General features: G+C 49.9%; 7 protein-coding genes across 7 annotated transcripts; 3 read left to right on the top strand and 4 right to left on the bottom strand.

The window, feature by feature from the left end:
• Window positions 1-1,142: 1,142 nt before the first annotated feature.
• AO090103000493 (uncharacterized protein) lies at window positions 1,143-2,654 on the top strand (the record flags this gene model as incomplete). Its single annotated transcript, XM_023233257.1, has 2 exons — window positions 1,143-1,449; window positions 1,624-2,654. The coding sequence occupies 2 exons, from the start codon at window positions 1,143-1,145 to the stop codon at window positions 2,652-2,654; spliced, it is 1,338 nt and encodes a 445-aa protein (XP_023093984.1).
• A 229-nt stretch (window positions 2,655-2,883) lies between these two features.
• AO090103000494 (cytochrome P450) lies at window positions 2,884-4,447 on the bottom strand (the record flags this gene model as incomplete). Its single annotated transcript, XM_023233256.1, has 3 exons — window positions 2,884-3,541; window positions 3,609-4,373; window positions 4,419-4,447. The coding sequence occupies 3 exons, from the start codon at window positions 4,445-4,447 to the stop codon at window positions 2,884-2,886; spliced, it is 1,452 nt and encodes a 483-aa protein (XP_023093985.1).
• A 903-nt stretch (window positions 4,448-5,350) lies between these two features.
• On the top strand, window positions 5,351-7,132 carry AO090103000495 (cytochrome P450; the record flags this gene model as incomplete). Its single annotated transcript, XM_001826992.1, has 3 exons — window positions 5,351-5,732; window positions 5,798-6,570; window positions 6,629-7,132. The coding sequence occupies 3 exons, from the start codon at window positions 5,351-5,353 to the stop codon at window positions 7,130-7,132; spliced, it is 1,659 nt and encodes a 552-aa protein (XP_001827044.1).
• A 1,570-nt stretch (window positions 7,133-8,702) lies between these two features.
• On the bottom strand, window positions 8,703-9,573 carry AO090103000496 (uncharacterized protein; the record flags this gene model as incomplete). Its single annotated transcript, XM_023233254.1, has 2 exons — window positions 8,703-8,748; window positions 9,134-9,573. The coding sequence occupies 2 exons, from the start codon at window positions 9,571-9,573 to the stop codon at window positions 8,703-8,705; spliced, it is 486 nt and encodes a 161-aa protein (XP_023093986.1).
• A 497-nt stretch (window positions 9,574-10,070) lies between these two features.
• On the bottom strand, window positions 10,071-10,469 carry AO090103000497 (uncharacterized protein; the record flags this gene model as incomplete). The annotated part of the gene is made up of 1 exon (XM_001826993.3): window positions 10,071-10,469. One exon carries the CDS (start codon window positions 10,467-10,469, stop codon window positions 10,071-10,073), a length of 399 nt encoding a protein of 132 aa, XP_001827045.3.
• Window positions 10,470-12,854: 2,385 nt separating this feature from the next.
• AO090103000498 (uncharacterized protein) lies at window positions 12,855-13,549 on the bottom strand (the record flags this gene model as incomplete). The annotated part of the gene is made up of 2 exons (XM_023233253.1): window positions 12,855-13,457; window positions 13,517-13,549. 2 exons carry the CDS (start codon window positions 13,547-13,549, stop codon window positions 12,855-12,857), a joined length of 636 nt encoding a protein of 211 aa, XP_023093987.1.
• A 574-nt stretch (window positions 13,550-14,123) lies between these two features.
• AO090103000499 (cytochrome P450) lies at window positions 14,124-16,756 on the top strand (the record flags this gene model as incomplete). Its single annotated transcript, XM_023233252.1, has 5 exons — window positions 14,124-14,323; window positions 14,380-15,153; window positions 15,214-15,743; window positions 15,812-16,002; window positions 16,451-16,756. The coding sequence occupies 5 exons, from the start codon at window positions 14,124-14,126 to the stop codon at window positions 16,754-16,756; spliced, it is 2,001 nt and encodes a 666-aa protein (XP_023093988.1).
• Window positions 16,757-18,903: the final 2,147 nt, after the last annotated feature.

The following is an 18,903-nucleotide window of genomic DNA, read 5'->3' as shown; positions in this document are numbered from 1 at the left end:
TTAGCGCTAAGCCGTCAAATACTGTCTGAAGCATTTCTTAGGACTGCCCGAAGATAAGTCTTCACTTGTCACCATTCTTCCGGCATAGTACTGTCTCACCATCTGCTGTCTTCATCCACTTATAGAGTACGGACCGTCGAGTTCCAGTTCCATCTTAAAATCTCGAATTGCCCTTGGTTCTAGACCGCAAGGTGGATTCAAGACTAGTCTGAATGCAGGAGAAACTCTTAAACCGGCAGTAATACTGGAGGGCATATAATATTATTCCAAACCCACGGCGTGGTCACGGTAGTCTGTGTTCCCCTCGGTGGATCTTCGGCTTTTACTGAAATTAAGGAGCTTTTCCTTCTGACCACTGTTTCACCACCCCCGAAGCGTCAAACAATGGTCTGCATTCCCGGAAAAGTCACTGGAACGATTTTGACCAAGATTTCACTTACGATCCCATGAAACACTCAGAATGATCGATCTAGATGGGCAAATGTCTGGTTGCGCAACGTTTACCCTGCTATTCCGGTTCGCCGTCAGCCTTTCAGAGCAGGACGAACTTGGCCAGTCAGTCAATGAAACTTCATATCTGCCCCCGTATTATAGATGCTATTCGGGCCTTCGCATGTATGATAGATCGCACTGTCATGAGATCCTGTGGCTCCACCCTCTTTCTGCTCGAAACAAGATCTTGGCAGCGGGTATCGAGTTCTCCTGGCAGACTCCCTCTACCCCTTCAGTAGTAGTCTATCGAACCGTCTGCTCGGACTGATTAAACCTGTAAGCTTGACACACTGCGACAGTTAGCACTGTCTCAGGGATTGCTGTTTGGCGGTGATATCTGGTAGTTAGGAAGGGGTTTGCTCCGTGCGGTGATGAGAGTGAAACATCATATCCACCGGTGGAAAGCTTTCAGTGGGCGGTAATTGGCATTCGGGATATCGAGCTTCGTAGGGCCTAATCCTGTTGTGCGTATTGGTGGAAGGTATTGCATGTTTCAGAATTAGAAACTCGGGAACTCCCCTGAAGGATGACAAGAAGCTATCATACCAGCTGCCATGGCTTGATGTACTGCGGATTTCTATATATTACTGTGATCCCTCTGCGACAGATATACTGGCGTACACCAAGGCATTGTCATCCACTCACTCACCATGAGAGGGATTGTCGCTCTTTCTTTCCTCTCTGTGGCGCTGGGCGTCACGGCGGACTTGACTGAATCCAACTTGCACAAATACCCTAAGGCGCTGGCACTCGAAAATTCTTTTAACCCCATCAAAGAGGCTTACTGGACTGGATATCCTCACCATCGACGAACTCCATTTTCGGTTTCTCCCGATGGAAAATCAGCTTACGTTGCCTACCTTGACGCGAGCGAAACAGACATTCATGTGCAGCAAGTGGATGTAGACACGTTTCAATCGACCGGGACGTCGGTTACGGTTTCCGGTGGCAAGGAAGGTTTGTGAATAGTCTACAATGGATCACCATGTGGGTGCTTACGATGCAGAGCAGCGGGCGGACTTGTCGCCCATAATGATGGTTTCGCCCTCCTGACGAACGAGGCCATGCCATCTGGAACGACAAACGCACCACCCAGCGATACACCGGTCCCAGTCCTATATCGATACACAGATGGGAAACAAACGTGGAAGACGTGGCTGGGTGGACCTGGTGTCCACGAGGCTGACGGTCTCTCCGCGTCGCCTGATCTCAATGGCGATCTGGTCTACTCGGAGCAAGCGGGTCTATACGGCGCCTACTTTGTCGTCACCGATTACTCTGGCGACGCAGCCGGACACTATGGTGACAGTATTCAATACGTTGCAGATAATGGAACACTTGTCACAATCACAGGGGCCAGCAGCTCCTGGGGCTGTAGCCATAATACTGGCATCGCTTTCGAGTCGGCCGATGAACCTCCGTTTGCGAGTATCTGCGCAGAAGACCAGGGAGCTATTTGGCTGAATAGTAAAACACTGGGTATGTCAAATGACGGCGTGAAAATCTCCAATGAGAATACCACCAACGGAGCCTCGGGGGAGCCCATGGGGGGCATGTCCGGCAGTTATAGTGCTCTCGCTCGCTTTGCGGAAAGCACTCGGTATATCTTCGCCTGGGTTTCCCGCGGTGCAATGGATCTCACCGAAAATACGTGGATGGGAAGTGGCTACACGCATGCCCTGAATCGCACCAACAATCGTAACGTAGCCATCTCCCTGTTCTCCGATAAATACACCATTGTTGGAGAGCAGGCGACTTCAGAGGTCGGTGCCGAAGATGGCGATAAGCAGATCAATTGGCTGACCGAGGGCGCAAACGACTGTTCGAATGCGCATGCCGCGACGTTCGGAAACAACAGTGCACTGGTGACGTGGGAGGAGATCTCGGATCCAATTTGCGACTTTGTGGCCATGGGATGCCGCGGACAGTTCGCTGGCACATTCTTCCAGCAGGTAGATTCCACTGGAAAACGGGTCGGCAGTCCGTTGAAAAGCATGGATACCTTTGTCGCCGGCGACATGGTGACAATGCCCGATGGTCGGATCTGCTGGCCATATGTGAGCATGGACTGGGATCTATCGCAGGCTGTATATGCATTGACTTCTTCGACCACCACGACCATGAGTTTCGCCTGTATTGATCTCACTGGTGACTCTTCCTAGATTGCAACCTCACCGAGCAACGCCATCCTGACGAGCGCTGCTCCATCGAATAATGCTTTGCTTTTGCCTCTCCTGGTCGAAGTAGGTTAGGTTAGGAATATGTCTGTATCCATAGCGATGTACACAATCGTAGGGAGATGAGCCGAGAGAAAGAGAGAGAAGTCCATTCGACTTGAATACAAGGACCCCTAAACCATATGCTTATATATTTGTTGTATCTTCAGTATTCCTACACGTTACGGCGAGTCAGCCTAAGGATCTGATCGTCTCCATCTATTGGCTTTCCTGGTCCGAGACTTGGCTTAGCTTCATCAAGCCTTGGGAAGCCTTTCCCTCGCACACCCAACACTTCTTGATCCGGTCCAATTACCTCCAAATCGTATCTCCAAAAGAGAAGTGCCAGATAGGCGAGCACCTGATGCCTTCCCACAACTCTCCCGCTGCACAATGTGGTGCCGCCGCCAAACCCGCGAAACTCCACCTTCCGCAGGAGCGACTTGTTCCGATAAAATCGGTAGCAGTCAAAAGTTTCAGGATCCGGTCCAAAGGCCGCACTATGCATCATTTGAGTCCGCTGTGGGATTATATTCTTGGTACCTTTGGGAATGCGGCGACCGTCCATGGTCGTATCTCGGGTGGTTTCACGAAAGCTACTACCCGTAGCGGTGAAGCGTAAGGTCTCATTGAACGTTGAATTCATGATGGGACAGCTGTTGAGTAGTGGGTCTTTGGAGACATCTGCCAGTATAGTTCCATCAATCGTAGGGCTGGAGTCGAGGGCCCGCATCATGGGCGCGATCTCCTCTCGGATCTCGTTCACCACTGTGGGGTTGTTCATCAAATGGGCAATCATCCAGTATGATATAGCGTTGACATTGGAATTGAGTCTGGCACGTTTCAGTCGATCCTCAGCCTGGGTCCATGAAGAGATAGCATGGAAAGCCTCTGACTTACCCCCACAGGATCGTAAAAACGATACCTGCGATGTCTCTATCGGGAATCCCGGCTTGCTTATAGTCATCATAGACATCGTTAACGAATGAGACAGAGCCGGGCCGCTCCTCGGCGGGAAAGGCGTAGTATTTCACAAGAACCTCAATCAGATGGTCCCGGAGCTGCGTTGCGTGCTTGGCTAGAAAGGACGGGAGTCTGTATGAGACCTTCCAGCTAATGGAATCCCATGCTTTAAGGAACGATCGAATATCGGGCTCTATCTCTAGTATGCGAGGGCCAAAAAATGATGTTAGCTGGGCGTCGATAATCACATCACGGCACAAGCATTCTAGCGAAACCACCTTCACATCTGCTGTTGCAGCGAGGACACTGGTGTTGTAGAACGAGTCCCACTGCAGTGTGTTGTTCACATGGACTAGGGAGTTGGTCATAAATCGGTGCATTGCATCTGGCTGCGTGAGCTGTTTATGTAGTAGATGGATTCCTGTATGCGCGGCGGTCATTTGTTTGGCGCTTGGAAAGAGCGATTTATAACCTTCCGCCGGGGTCCTCCACAAAAGCGGCTTGCTCTCGCGCGAGACAGTGGCGATCTCATCATAGACGAGATCTACGAATGGCTCGAAAGCAAATGTCGGGCTGTCTTTGTCAATAGCGGCAATCTGTGCAGCCGTTGTGACCATCACCATATCCTGCCCGGCTATACGTAGGGCACATAGTTTGTGGCGGAACTCTTTCTTGGCCCTAGCAAAAAGGGCACTAGAATTTCTAAAGAAAGGTACGGCATGACCTATAAAGTAGTGGAGTTTGCACCTCCAGTCAGTGCTGCGGCTGCGTCCCATTGGAGATGGCCCTTATAACACACCGAGATCTAGTAGCATTAGCCATGGTGACTCGCAGGAAGCGAGATATCGGAAACCTACATGGAATCCAGTATGGGAGGTACTCTAATCGGTCACGATAGAGCCGCGGGGAGATAGTGAATGCCCACAGTCTCCACGCGAAGAGTACTAAAAGCAGTAGATAAAGGACGCGATGGAACTTGGTCCGCTCTCCCGTCGCTATGTCTTGCGCGTCGGGCGAGGAGATGCTGCTCACTAGGTCATCCAACATTTTTTGTTTCTCACTCTAGGTGACCTACAAACAAGCAAGTACGAAGTGGAGTGGTATTCGAAAGGGTCATGGTGAAGCGTCGTTGCTCGAGGCTTCCTTTTGAAATAGGGCTCCAAGGCAGAGTAAACCAGGTATTCAATAATTTCTGCATAACCTTCCAATTAGGCAGTGGCTCAGAGAGGAGATAAGCGCCAAGAGAGGCGGAGTCATGAAGCAGCAAACAGACATCATCCCACAGTTGCATATGAGGGGTTATGAAGCCAAGACATAAGGCTACTTCTGATGCTATAATAGGCGAGTTGTGGACTGTTTCGGGGCTGTTTTGCATGTCAGAAACGGTGTTTGTTATGATCAAGTCCCAGTCTTAGATGGCCTCACCGCGAGCTATAACCAGGTATCATTTTCTATTGGTAAGACTGCAGATCCACGGCACCTTTATTGATCCCTGCCCCCTTGGCCTATGGATGAGGGTGTAAGAAATTAGGGCAAGGCGGGCATAACCGCGGAAACCGACAAACAAAGACCAACAGGCTAATGTAACCTCAGCTGCACCATTTCCTTTCGTCCGCGTCAATTCCACTTTCTTCGTATTTCACTTTCCATTGATTCCTACTCCGTACCCACCCATCACCATGCTTCTACTGCTGCTCGAAACTCTGGCCCTGGCCTACGTGGCCTGGAGCTTGGTAGCGATGGAGATCAACTACCGCCGCGCGTGTGCTATGAAAATTCCTCTGGTGCGGCTGTGTATCGACCCCCAGAACCTACTTTGGGTCATTCTCGAGCCCCATCTCTGGCCCTGGCTCGATCGACTTCCTATCAACTGGGGTAATTTTGGTCGCTACTCTCGGCGCGGCTGGTACTTTGCCGACCGAGGCGAGTCGCATCGCCGCTACGGTCCGATCTGGGCGCTGGTCACTCCCAAGGAAATTTACATCAATGTCGCCGACTCAGAAGCAATCCATGACATCTTCCAACGACGGACGGATTTTATTCGCCCCGTGGAACAGTATAGTATGTCTGCTACCGACCATTGCGTACCTATAACCCCGGTGCCTAATCATTATACTGCATTGTAGCGGTGCTCGAAGTCTATGGACCATGTATCTCCACGGCAAATACAACCGACTGGCCACGTCATCGAAAGGTGCTTGCTACTCCTTTCAACGAGAGTGTGATGTCCTTTGTATGGGATGAAAGTGTGGAGCAGACCCGCCAGATGATTGACATCTGGGCCTCTCCAGACCTCGATAAGATCTCCAGCGTCGCGAAGGATACCCGTACACTATCGTTGAATGTCCTCGCTGCTATAGGATTTCGAAAATCGTATCCTTTTCGCAGTGGTAATGGCAACAGTCACCGGGAGCAAAGTGACTCTGTAAGCTATCGTGATGCCTTGCAGACCGTGCTCGATAATGCCATCTTGCTGATGATTATGCCGCGGCGACTCCTCTCTCTTTCGTTTGCTCCGGAATCGTGGCAACAATTGGCCAAAGCCGCGACGGACTTTAAGCAGCACATGGTGCGTATGCTGGACGAGGAGGTACAGGCCTTGAACGAGGGCAAAGCTGGCTCGGGGGGTCTGATGACGTCCTTTGTGCGCGCCATGAATCTCAAGCAGGAGGACGCACGGTCAAAAGGACTGACTACCGACGAGATCTTTGGCAACATATTCGTGATCAACTTTGCGGGACATGATACAACGGCCAATACGCTAAGTTTCGGACTACTTCTTTTGGCCGCGTACCCCGAGGTGCAAGACTGGGTTGCAGAGGAGCTCCTGTTGTTGACAAACACCAAGGGTCAATATGCTGACCTTTTCCCCAAGCTCAATCGCTGCCGCGCTGTCATGGTATGTCCATTTTTCCCCAATCGCATATCGTTCAAACACTCATCTTGATTCTTGATAGCTGGAAACCCTCCGTCTCTACCCCCCGATCCCTTCCTTACCCAAATGGACCAACGACCAGGCCCAACCACTGAAAGTCGGCGATAGAACGATCATGATCCCACCAAAGGTAGGAATCAATCCTAGCCTTCTCACAATGCACATCGATCCTCAGCACTGGGAGGATCCGCTGGAATGGAAACCATCACGATGGATCACGCCCACCAAGTTGGTCAGGGCGATTTCGATCGAAGATGAACAACTCATCACTCCGGTGCGGTGCACGTACTTCCCCTGGTCGGATGGGCCACAGAACTGCCCCGGGAATAAATTCTCGCAGGTGGAGTTTGTCGCGGTCATCGCCAGTCTTTTCCGGCATCACCGGATCAGTCCCGTCGCGAACGCGGGAGAGACGTTCCAGCAGACGCGCGAGAGGGTGCTGGCTACTACGAGAGATGTTGATCTGCAGCTGCTTCTACGGATGAAGGATGCAGAGCGGGTACATTTGAAATGTCGGCGGGTCTAAACCACTGCGAACCTCAAATGGACCTAGCAGAGCACCAGCATCGTACTATCAGGCGCAAGCGGAGAAGGCAGCCGGCCGACTCGAGAGATGCCAGAAAATAAACTTGCTAAACTGGCGCCTCTAGTGAGTCTGACAAAGGGACATGTCGCACCACCACCGGACAACGCTATTCTGTGAGCGATTCTAGAAGCCTTCGCGAAAAGTGAGAATACAACCCAGCACCTGCACCAGGAGAGCCAAGCCAGGCAGGCGGAGACCTCTCGATTCTATGCGCTGATCACGAAGCTGCGTGACAAGTTGTGCTTAGAAGCCAAGGAGACCAAGCGCCTAAAGCTATAGAGATAATATATACCAGATACGCCAGTACATGGACCAAGATCTCTACATTAGAAAAGCTCTACCACTCTATTGAACAAAAGCTGGACACATCAAATGACCTCCTTGTACTGGTAAAAATCACTTTCGGGAATATTGGAAGACCAAAATAGAAAGATATTATTGTTAAGAAACAGTAGCCTAGGCAATTAACCGCAATAATCAGATAATATCAGATCCATGTGCTGGTAGGAAACCGCGAGTAACACTGACATAAGTTCTCTGCAAATATAGCAAATGGACAATATACAGGTAAGAGATGCTTCAGCGATACCGGTGTACATCCAGGTACATCCAGGCAATCCTCCCTCTCGATTTGGGAGGCGAGTCATCGTTGAACACAACAAGATGGAAGTCGAACATGGCTGCTGTACGAGCAACCATTCGCATCGTGATGACCACTGGCCGTCTTGACAAGGACAGTCATAACCACCCTTACCACTGTCCACACCAGATTCACATCACGTCTCCGCGTTTGTCAAGGTAGTATCACTGTTCCACGGTGTCAGCGTTTTGTATGAAAGTAGGTAAAGAAACGGGCTTGTTATTAGGATTTTAGAGAAAAGAAGAATTCTACCAAGGCAAAGGAGGGTTGCGAAGATGTGCCTGGTCTAATTGGCGGAGTATCTCTTTCGCCGGTGCCCATGAAGTAAGAACAGATCCAGCTAATGTCATCCAGGCCATGTTGCTGCCCAACATCTGCAGTACTTTCGGCTGAGTCCGGAGACCATTAATGCGGGTGATGAGATCAGCTTCATCGAAATAGTCCCAGGTGCCTGCAGGGTTGAGCAAATTTGGGTAAAGAATCGGGAATACCTCATAGCAGAGAATATGATCGAGCTGATCACCCTAATAATGATGCCGAGACGATGCAGCGATTGTGCCATAAGGGCTATGTCATCTGACGACATTACGCAGTCGAGGAAAAGAGTCGAAAGGCAGATGCAGGCGTCTTTTTCAGCCTCCATCAGAGATTCGGTGTTGCTCATGATTGTTGCTGGTTTTGCTGGAAGGAAGTAGACAATTCACAAAAGGCAAGTAGGGTTTCTACAGGGAGAGGGTTTCTTACCGTGATGTCTCCAGCGAGCGGTTACTTCCGAACAACTGAGGGAACCAGCAGCACCGCAGAGGCAACTTGTTGAACCACAATGCAGATGTATCTCAATCTAGTATTTCCCCTAAAATTTTACAATCATTAGCAGACAGGATCTGTAACACTCACGGTAGGATGAATGTCTGACCTAAGCATCTGTGTCTATTGTATATCGTGTGTGCATATGTAAAAGATATATACCTCTACAATTCGCTTAGGTTTGCCCAAGGAAAACTTGCTATCCTAGCACTCTCTATTCGAACCATGCAATGCCGTCTTCAGTAAGTACCTGATTCTCACTTATGGACCCATCCAGTCAGCCTCAATGATGGCCATCCTCGCCCCAGCAGGCACAGTAACGCCCAAAAACCGGAACCGCTCATCCGCCTCCTTGAACAGCTCCCCCCACGTCTCCACATCTCTTTCTCGAGCGTTGTTGAACGCTTTCATAGCGATGTCCATGAACCTGAGAATTGTCAGCAAGACACTCACTAACACACACGAAACAGATTACAAAAAGGTCAAACACATACCTCAAGTCCCGGTCCGCCTTAGGCCCCAGCTCCCCCGGTTCGGGAATACAAATATCATTAACAACCACCCTAGCCCCCTTCTTCAATGCCGGGACCAAATTTCTGAGAATTCTCACGCAATATTTGTCTGACCAATCATGCAGAATCCAGCGCAGAAGGTAAACGTCCGCTCCGTGGACAGGCTGAGGGGTCAGGAAGTCATGCGCCATACAGGTTACTCGATCCTGCAGGGACGTGGGCACGCGTGTAGTCCAGTCCGCGATCGTCTCTGGAAGGTCCTGGACGATACAGCGGATCTGGGGGTACCGGGAGGCAATCTCTGTGCTAACCTCGCCATGAGAGCCGCCGATGTCAACGATTGTGCATTCACCGGTGCCGAAGTCGTAGTTATCGAGGAGGTGAGATAGGTGGTAGGATGGGTGGAGGTGGGAGAAGCGCATGGCGGTTATGAATTGTGCTTGTCGACGGGGGTCGTTGGAAATCTCATCGAAGGGATTCTTATTTGTGTTGAAGGCAAGAGAGTAACCCTGTTATAGTGAATGGGGTCAAAATCATGTGTTCTGGTGGAGGAACTGAGATAGTAGTTTCTTACCGTTTCATTGGGCTCTTCTGAACCGGGCCACTTCTCTGTCGCGTCGACTGTTCGTGTGAACGCGGGCCAGTATTCCTCAGCAATGTTAAGAAGCCAGGCCTCTACCATAGGATTGTTGATCAGGAGTCTGGAGGCTGCGGTGTGACCGATAATGCCTTTTTCGGGCTCATCGAAGACATGGCGACTGATGGCCACGCGAAGAAAGCGAGTGAGATCCTTAATGTTCAGATTCGTTGCTTGCGCGAGCTCTTCGAAGGTGATCGTGCCCTCGACAGGGACTTGTGGGGCGATCTTATAGCGGTAGATGTACTGGAGGCTAAGGAGAAACAATTGCTTGTACAAAGTTCAGACGGGGGAAAACAAGTGTTGCCAAGGTTGGTGAAGGGAGCTAACCTCGCCAGGGCAGCTAAACAGAAGCCCAAGTGGACCCAGGAGTAAGTGATGGAGCTCGTATGTCGCCTCAATGGCGGACTCCCTGGCATCTGCTACTTCCTGAGGGAGTGGTTGGCGGGGATCAAGTCCATCACCATACTGGTAAGATGGCTCCGGGAGGTTCAGGGACTTTACAAAGTCAAGGTAAACCTTGGTAGTGTTGTGGACTCTATCCAGTAATTGTGTAATGCTGCCTGTCGCGGCACTTTGCGATGAGAAGCGGGCCTGGATTTGCCCTAATGGCCGGCGGCACAATGAGCGCGAGGCAATTCGAACGGAAAAGGCCCGTACAGGCACATGGAAGTTTGCCATGTTCAACGATGAAGATAATCAATTGTTGAAAGGGTGAAAGGTAGTTAGTTGTCCTCTTGCCCACTGCTCTCCGAATGCTTCAATCTTATTGCGGCTATATGAGTGCCCATGAGGCAAATTATTTTTTAACCCCTAATATGTCTGTAAGATTGTGTAATTGTATATGTACAGCCCCGCTCGGACTTTTCCCCCCTGGGACCCGCAATATAGCCCTCTTGAATGGGATCTGCAGGGACTGGGTACCATTGTAGACGTGGAAACCCAGAGGGCCATGTCAGAGTGTATTAAAGAGCAACAAAAAAGCAGGTCATAATCCTTGTTATTGCAGTCATTCTTATGATTCGATTCACATCGGCTAGCGGTGTCTCCGATATGGACAGCCCTAACTAATCCCCGCGCGAAATGACCCCGCAGGATGGCGACTCGTGATTCTGATTGCCTGTCTATTCTTGGGGTCCTCCTTGATTGAGCTAGATACCAAAGCTATCAAAGTTGCTATTCCGCAGATCTTGCCGGAATTCTTCACGCTGAATTCATAATGTGGCCTGTTACGCTTTTGAACTGTGACAGACGATATTCTTCTGGGAAGTGCATGCACTCATCCAGCTGTAGTGGGCAGTATGCTATGCTCATTGCTAATGGTTCACAGCCGGGCGGGCGGGTCATTGCACGTTTAGGCGCTGCTGCGGTCACCATTATTCGCCCAGCCCTAATACTCCAGAAGCGGTCATTTTGTACGTGGAATGTTATCAATGTATTTGTGTCTGTGGTGTGTATCGAGCCTTTTCTGCGTGCTATTTAACTCAGCCCGTGAACTGGCAATGTGTTTTCTTAGTGTATCTCTTAATAATTTAAATTCACCAATAGTAACCTACCTTCGGTGCTGTTGCTCTCGTCGGACACACGCTCTTTCTGACCTTGAGAATTAAAAGAATGATGACCGCTCGATTCTCCTGCGCGTCGAACTAGTTAGCATGGATGTTTTGGGTTGCAATGACTTGATTGAGGCAGTATCCTGTCTAGTACTATTCAATCGTTGGCAAACCTTTCGTCGGTGTAGTCACTTCAACTTTGCTATTCGTCTCCAATCATTGGAGATACAGCGATTGCGCCCCTGTCTCGCTGCATGTCTTTCGCCGGGGGCCCGTATGCACATGTGCATTCATCCGTTTCGTTCTCGGGATAGCAAAGTACATACCTGGTGCGCTTCATACGTGTATCTTCTACGTCTTCCTTAGTGACGCGGCAAGGCATACGGATTTCCCCGCTTCTTACTTCGAAGGCCCGCATCGTATCAGTCCAGTGCCAAGCGGGATTAATTTTACCCTGCTGACGATTTCGGAAATGCCTGCATTAGCCCCCAGTTGGAGCAGGCACTAGACGGAGGGGTCATTACGTGAGATACAGACTCTTCTTGTTTAAACCAACCTGTATAGGTACCTAAAAAGATACCTCTGCGTAATAAGTCGTACTTGAATATACTGGTGGGACAGGCCATTAATCCGCAGCACTATTTTACTACGAACCGCGCTTCTCGCCTATCAGGCTAGCCTCGGTCGTTCTCCAGTTCGCGACACTGGCTAATAATAACTGCGCCATGTCTATCTTTCTGGGTAAAGCGGTAATCATAGTACAATTTAAGAGTAAATTCCCGGTCAGATTTCGGATTCTGACCGGGAAAGGAGGTTTAAAAGTCGGGGCGGAAAATCTGCAGATCTTCGCCTCAACCCTGGACGCACTGGCGGTCCCGCATGAGATTGGAGATGAGGAATTCATTATAAGATGTATTTGGTCCGTGGTGGTGCCGTTTACCTTGGGACCAAAGTTCACTTTTTAGATGAAGTAACCACCTCGAAGTCGCTACGAACGTGCACAGCATCCATCGGCACAATCGCCGCATCACTTGTCTGAGACTCTGTGTCCCCAACATGGCTTTCCTGCGACGGGCCATGTTTTTTGCCCGATACGCCCAGTAGCGGGTTATGAGGTGTATGCTTGACCTTGCCAAATAGATGCTGGTTTTGTGAGGTGACGAAGAGCTGTCTGAATGACGCGATACAAGCAATAATGATCCCTATTGAAACTACATCAGCAAGAAGAAATTACATGGTAGGAGATAACACACCGGTACCCATCTCGACGAAACTCCACAAGTACAGCCAGCCAATATCCACACTGCTGTTGAGGGAATTGTTGACGACTACTCGGATAATGGCGACAACCATAATCAGGATGGTCGCTGAGAACACGCTGAAAAGAATTAACTTCTTACGGAGCGAGATGCGGGTGTTCCATAGAATGAGAATAGGGATTGAGAGGACTTGATCTCGCAAGCAGTATTAGCTCCATATCCGACTATTTCGAATTTAGATCAGATCAACGCACTCAAAATATCAGTGACAATATCCCCGGCACAGTTTGCCCAGAATGTGCGGTTCTGATAATGGACATGATCGAGGTCGCTGCATTTGGCTGATTATAACCCCACGTTAGTCTTTGTCTTCTGGGCTGGACCAGATCGTCAAAGTTCTCACTGATTATATACTCCATTCCGCCTAGGCTACACTTGTAGTCGACGTCGGCCACGCATGCAATATAGACGCCTCCAACAACCAGCATGACAACATACCACCAAATACGATGGCTCTTGACCTTGGAGTTGAGGCGGAAGAAAAAGGACATGAATGAGAACTTAATGGCCCACAGCCCTGAGTAGAACATAATGGTCATGGGAGCTATATATCGCATGAATGATTCAAACATAGGCAGAACTGCAGGGGTGTATGATTCCTGGCCAGTGCTGATCGCATACAAATTATAAAGCACTTGCCCCTGGATCTGCCAGATGATCGCATTGGTCAGCATGATGGCCCATGCGAGTAGCACGAAGATATCATCGACAAAGAGTCGACGGAATGAGGCAATCCGGACAAAGATGCGAAAGAGGACGAAGACAGTGTCAGTAGCCGTAAATGCCCAGAGCACGCCCTGTAACTCGGAAAGTTAGTGGCACAGACAATGGATGGCTCTGAAGAAGTGCCAATCACCAGAAAGGCATGTTTGGAAATTTTGGCATGCATCATTAACATTGAATCTGCCATGATATCGGGGACCTCAGGGAAGAGAGGAAATGGACTATTAAGTGATGAGCGGAGAAGTGGGCTGGGAATGCGATAAATGGACTCGGCTATTTCAAGAGAGTTAATTCCAATGCGATGGTAACGAGCTGACAGGAGCAGCGTTCAAACCCATGCTAATGCTCATATCACCCACATTAGATGGCTTATTGCTCCTCTTCGGCTGCATACAAACCCGTCCCATTCCAGTGGGGGCCATTCTGCAGGCAGGGCGCCATTCAGGGTTATAGAGCCAGGCGTGACAGACGTGCTAATGCAATTACTATGCACAGACTATTACGAGGCAGTGCTGTCATCCATGCATTGAGCCCCTCAGTTATGGTATTATGGGTGCCACCTGGAGCATTACCTGATTCGTGTCAATGTTTCAGGTAAATCATAATCTTCTGACTCGATCAAAACGGGACGTCTAATCGAGGACAGACTGCTCGTGCGTAGGCTAAATAGAGCGTAATGCCAGCCGCTTCAGGTGTCTCCAGATAGTCACACGGATGGAACCGATATTGGCAGTTTGATCATGCCTGCAATCAGTCTTTCTTTGATTGGAATCGGGGTGGTAGCTGTGGGTACAGTGTGGGCACTTTGGGCTTTGACCAGGAAGTTGCAAGTCCCAAACAATTATCCCAACGCACCACGCAGCCTTCCATACTCAATACCATTCCTGAAAAGCACCATCCCATTTGTGCTCGACGGACTAAACCTTTTCCGCCAGGCCTCGTGAGTATTCACCCCGGCCAAAATGCGAACGAAGTAAGGGACTAACCAGCTGCCAGCCTCTATTGCCAGGATCGTTGGCCACTGCGGGTAGATCTTCTAAACGGCGAGGTCTATATAGTCCAAGGAGCTAAGAACATCGCTTCCATTTTCAGCACGCCCGGCCTTACAGTTACACAAGCATATGGAATTGCACTGAAGCATTGCTTTGGGATGGAGCAGAAAGCCGTTGATGCCTATCTCGCTGATACCTCGGGCTCCTGGCATCGGCCCATTCCCGGCAGCCAAACGCCGTGGCACGGACGTGTGAGTTACCACACACACGAGAACCTTGTTCGGGGCCTCTTAGGCGCAGGGTTGGACCCAACGACGGAGCGCATAGAACGGCTATTACTTGCCTCTCTGGAGGGGGCCGTGTCAAGGACGTCTGAGTGGACGTATGGTATGGACTTGACCGAGTTCTTTGAGACCCATCTCGGGTCAGCGATCCTACAAGCCTTATATGGTCCGCTGCTGGTCACAAAGAACTCAGACTTCAACCGCAACCTGTGGCGGTATGATAAACAAATAATGAGACTAGCCAAGCGCTTATCGTCGTGGCTAATCCCCGAAGCCTATCGTTTGCGGGATGAGCTTCTCGGTGCTATCATGAGGTGGCATCAACAGGCTACTCTACTATCAGAAACAATCCCAAGTTGTGAAAGGACCAGCGGAGGTGAAGCCGATCCATACTGGGGGTCGGCGATGATGCGCGAAAGGAATAAGATGCTGTTGAGCATCGAAGGACAGGATGCCAAATCAGTGGCATCCACGGATCTTGGCTTCATCTGGGCGTATGCCTTGTAGTGTTATTTTGCTTGTCTTATTTACTGTCATGACTGACTTGTAACTAGCTCTGTTACGAATGTGGTCCCATCTACCATGACCCTTTGCACCCACATGTACCGTGATCACTCCCTCGTCGAGAATATCCGTTTAGCGGCGCTAAATTGCATCCGGCCAGGGGCCACCTTGCGCTTCGACCTCAATAAGCTTGGGAAGCAGCCTTTGCTGCTCTCGATGTATGCCGAGACCTTGCGCTTTGGCGTACAAATTCATATCCCCCGGTGCTCACCACATCAACCGCTTTCGGTGGCAGGAGTAACCATCCCACCTGATAAAATGATCTTTATCAACACAAGTCTCGCGCACACTGACGAGTCCGTATGGAACACACGGAATGGAGAGCATCCGCTGGATACCTTTTGGGCACAGCGATTCCTGATTGACCCAAAAGACGAAGGCAGCGGGCCTACAAGGAAAGAGTGTTCTCAGCCACTTGAATCCACTCCTAGGGGAGAGTACAAGAGGATGGATGGTCAAGGTTCAAGCTCAGGGCAATTTACCTTAGAAGGCCTCGATGGAAGCTGGATACCGTATGGAGGTAAGGCCGATTCAAGATTTATAAAACTTTCTACGGAAAACACTGGGCCGGCTATTGACAGAATGTAGGCGGACAACACGCATGTCCGGGTCGTATTTTAGCAAAGCGCATTATATTGCTCGCAAGCTCCATGATGGCTACCATGTTTGATATTGAGCTGCTAGCGCCCAATTCCTTGCAGTTTGGGTCACCGCGCTTCGGATTTGGGGTCCGCAAGCCATCTGCGCAAGTGCCATTTCGGATCCGACGCCGAAAGTCAGTCAGTCAAGATCCTTTTATCTGCTAGGGTCTAACTATCGAATGTCCATAGCTGTACCTAGACTAATATAAATCTAACAGCGACCACCGCGTTTGTGGTACCGCTTAGTAACTGACATCAATCTGAATGTAGTCGTCAGAATAAATATAGTATCGAAACCGTAGACCCCCTCTATACTAGGTAGTTCGATTCCCATATGGTTGGTTCAATCCAGAAGAATATCAGGATCTAGGAGAAGAGAACATATATCCCTGTCTAGCCTTCTTTTTAGACAGCTCAAATTCAGATGTCAGACACTCCTTGTTGACTCACCCCGTCGGCAAGCATCGCACCTTTATAATTGAAGGGTTCGAATTCGATTTTTGCGAGTTGTCTTTGATTCAGCTTGAGCCCTAAGCCAACAGTAGACCTGATACTTAGGCTATCAAGCCACGCATAAATGGGACAGGCCGAGATATTCACACCCGCAGTTCGACAAGAATCCGATTTGGACAGGAAATCTAACGTTACTGGAGGCTTCCTCCATGGCGCGGTCCTGATCTCGCTTCTGCAATACTTACCCTTGCTTTACCAAGCCGTACAGCTCGAAACGGCTATTTTATCCGCCATCTCCCTGCTGCCCATCGTCATCATTGGTGTAGTGATTGCAGCGGCCTCCATGCTGATGGTTCCGTTGTTCGGTGGATATGTATGGGTTCTACGGGTTGGCTTGGATCATACTCACCCTGGGAACCGGCTTGCTGGCCCTGTTTGATGTGGGATCATCATCCTCCATGCGTCTCGGACTGCCCATCCTTTGAGGAGTCGGTGTTGCCATTTTCAACACGGTCTTCTCAACATCCATGTCCGCTGACCCCTCTCCAGGACGCTGCCAATGCGGTTGCCTTCATTGACAAGCTAAGTTCTCTAGATGTTCCTCATGGAACGCTTGGCCCTGTCCTGAGAGTTTATCTAAAGTGCTTCCAGACAATATTTTATACGATGACGGACCTTAGTGGACTAGGATTGGTGATTTCGATTTCCGTGAATGAGCTTGATCTCATGTCCCAGGAACTTGGAAATCAGCGCTTCGAGGAATAGTCGGAAAAGCAGATGCTCATAGCTCCACAGACTCAATCGTAACCTACTTTTGGGCTGGTGGAGAACATCTTGCAAATCCTCGATCGTCCCCTGGAGATCATTCAACCCCGAGTGCAATGGCAATTTAATATAATTCTTGGGATGACTGTTAACTGAATACATTTCCGTTCTATCTCCGTTTTGTTCTCGCCCATCGCATGGATGACTTTTCCCCGATCAGGAGATAATCCTCCGTCTCCATCTCGGCAGGGATAGTCTGCTTCATGTTCCCACGTTCGTGAAAGGGCCATTTGTTGCTCCCATGTGTGATGCGGGTTGCGCCATTGTCATCCATGAAATCGTAGAAGGTGAAGAGGAAATTGATCTGTCGCTCTGTGCATGGCGTATAGGAGATCGCGGTGCAAGACCTGGGAAGCATTGTTCGTCACGTTGGTCGTATCTCCCACAACGCACTCGAGGAATTTACGGATTTCTCCCTCCCGGGACTGCTTCGCCATAGCCTGACCTCTCCCCTCGATTTGGCGATGCAGCGGCACAAATGCCAACCACCGAGGACCCGCCAGCGCTCGCTCGTTAAGCACTCCTATCCGTGAAAAGGGTCTCCCTGAAGCAGAATGGCAAGAACTCCTAGCAGCCAAGAAGGTGCAGGATATGCAACGCGCAGAAGGCCTTGCCACGAGGGACCGCCTCACTCATCAATTGCAGGCCGCCGCCGCCGCCAACGACACCATCAGTCCATCATCTCCGTCCAGCGGACGTGGGGGTGCAGCGAGCGAGGCAGTCCGTAATGAACTGTCGGCTGTTGAGCGACGAATGCAGGATGATGAGAGGGTGCAGTATACGCTTGCGACTATGAATCGGTGTGTCAATGGGTATTGTTGGGTGAGGGTTGCCGGTTGCCGGGGGGGGGGGGGGGGGGGGGGGGGGGTGGTTTGACGATGTGAGGGAGGGATGCATTACGTTAGTATGGATGAGTTGAGAGGGAGTCTTTTATAATCTGCTAGGATGACATTGGATAGGTTGTGTCGGTATTGATTATGGGGGCTATCTTTCTGTTACTTTGAAATGTATGTACCAGTATAGACTGCATTTGACTTCAAATCGGAACTTCGAGTCTTCAATGATGATTGATCACGCCTGCTATCCAATCAACGGCTGGGAGCATCACGTTGAGATGAATATCGTCACCCGTGTTAGCCCCAATATCAAATGCATGGTGCGCTCCGTCGACGATATGTTCCTTGTGACGGAGTCCTTGACTGTCGAGACATTCGACCAGACCAACTGCATGTGCGACTTCAAAAACTCGTCTTGACTTCCAAGTATCTGGTACGTTGGGGGATAGGCAATCTGCTTTGCAAGATGCAAGGGACCTAATGTATATTTCGTTAGCAGATCGTTATATTAAGCATACCATTCTCAGGCAGCGAGGGAAACTTACTGATGCCATCAATCTCAAATTCTTGCGTTTCTCCCTTTTCCGGCAGTTGCCATTCTATAGTGCTGCCATCAGGGCAATGTCGAATCAAACCGCGAAGGAGAAATTCAGCTACCAGTCCTCGACGGAAAATTTCCGCTCCAACCTGTTGCCTTGGATTGAAGACGAAATCTTCGAAACTCTTCGGAGGTGGTGTTGAGGCTATTGGGCGTTCCATATCAACTACCGAACTGATACGTTCCGAAGTGAGTTCTGGCACATCAACTGAGATTAATGGTCCCCCCTTCACTAGTTAAATTCGACGAAGGTCTGTTGGGCCATATATAGAGAGAATTGCGGCCGGCTTCTGGCTCCATAGTTTCGGCTGATTTTGTGTTATGTCC

Source organism: Aspergillus oryzae, chromosome 8, assembly GCF_000184455.2.
Source record: "Aspergillus oryzae RIB40 DNA, chromosome 8".
NCBI classification, from domain to species: Eukaryota; Fungi; Ascomycota; class Eurotiomycetes; order Eurotiales; family Aspergillaceae; genus Aspergillus; species Aspergillus oryzae.
Note: the sequence above shows the minus strand (reverse complement) of the source record. Positions and strands in the feature narration are given on the sequence as shown.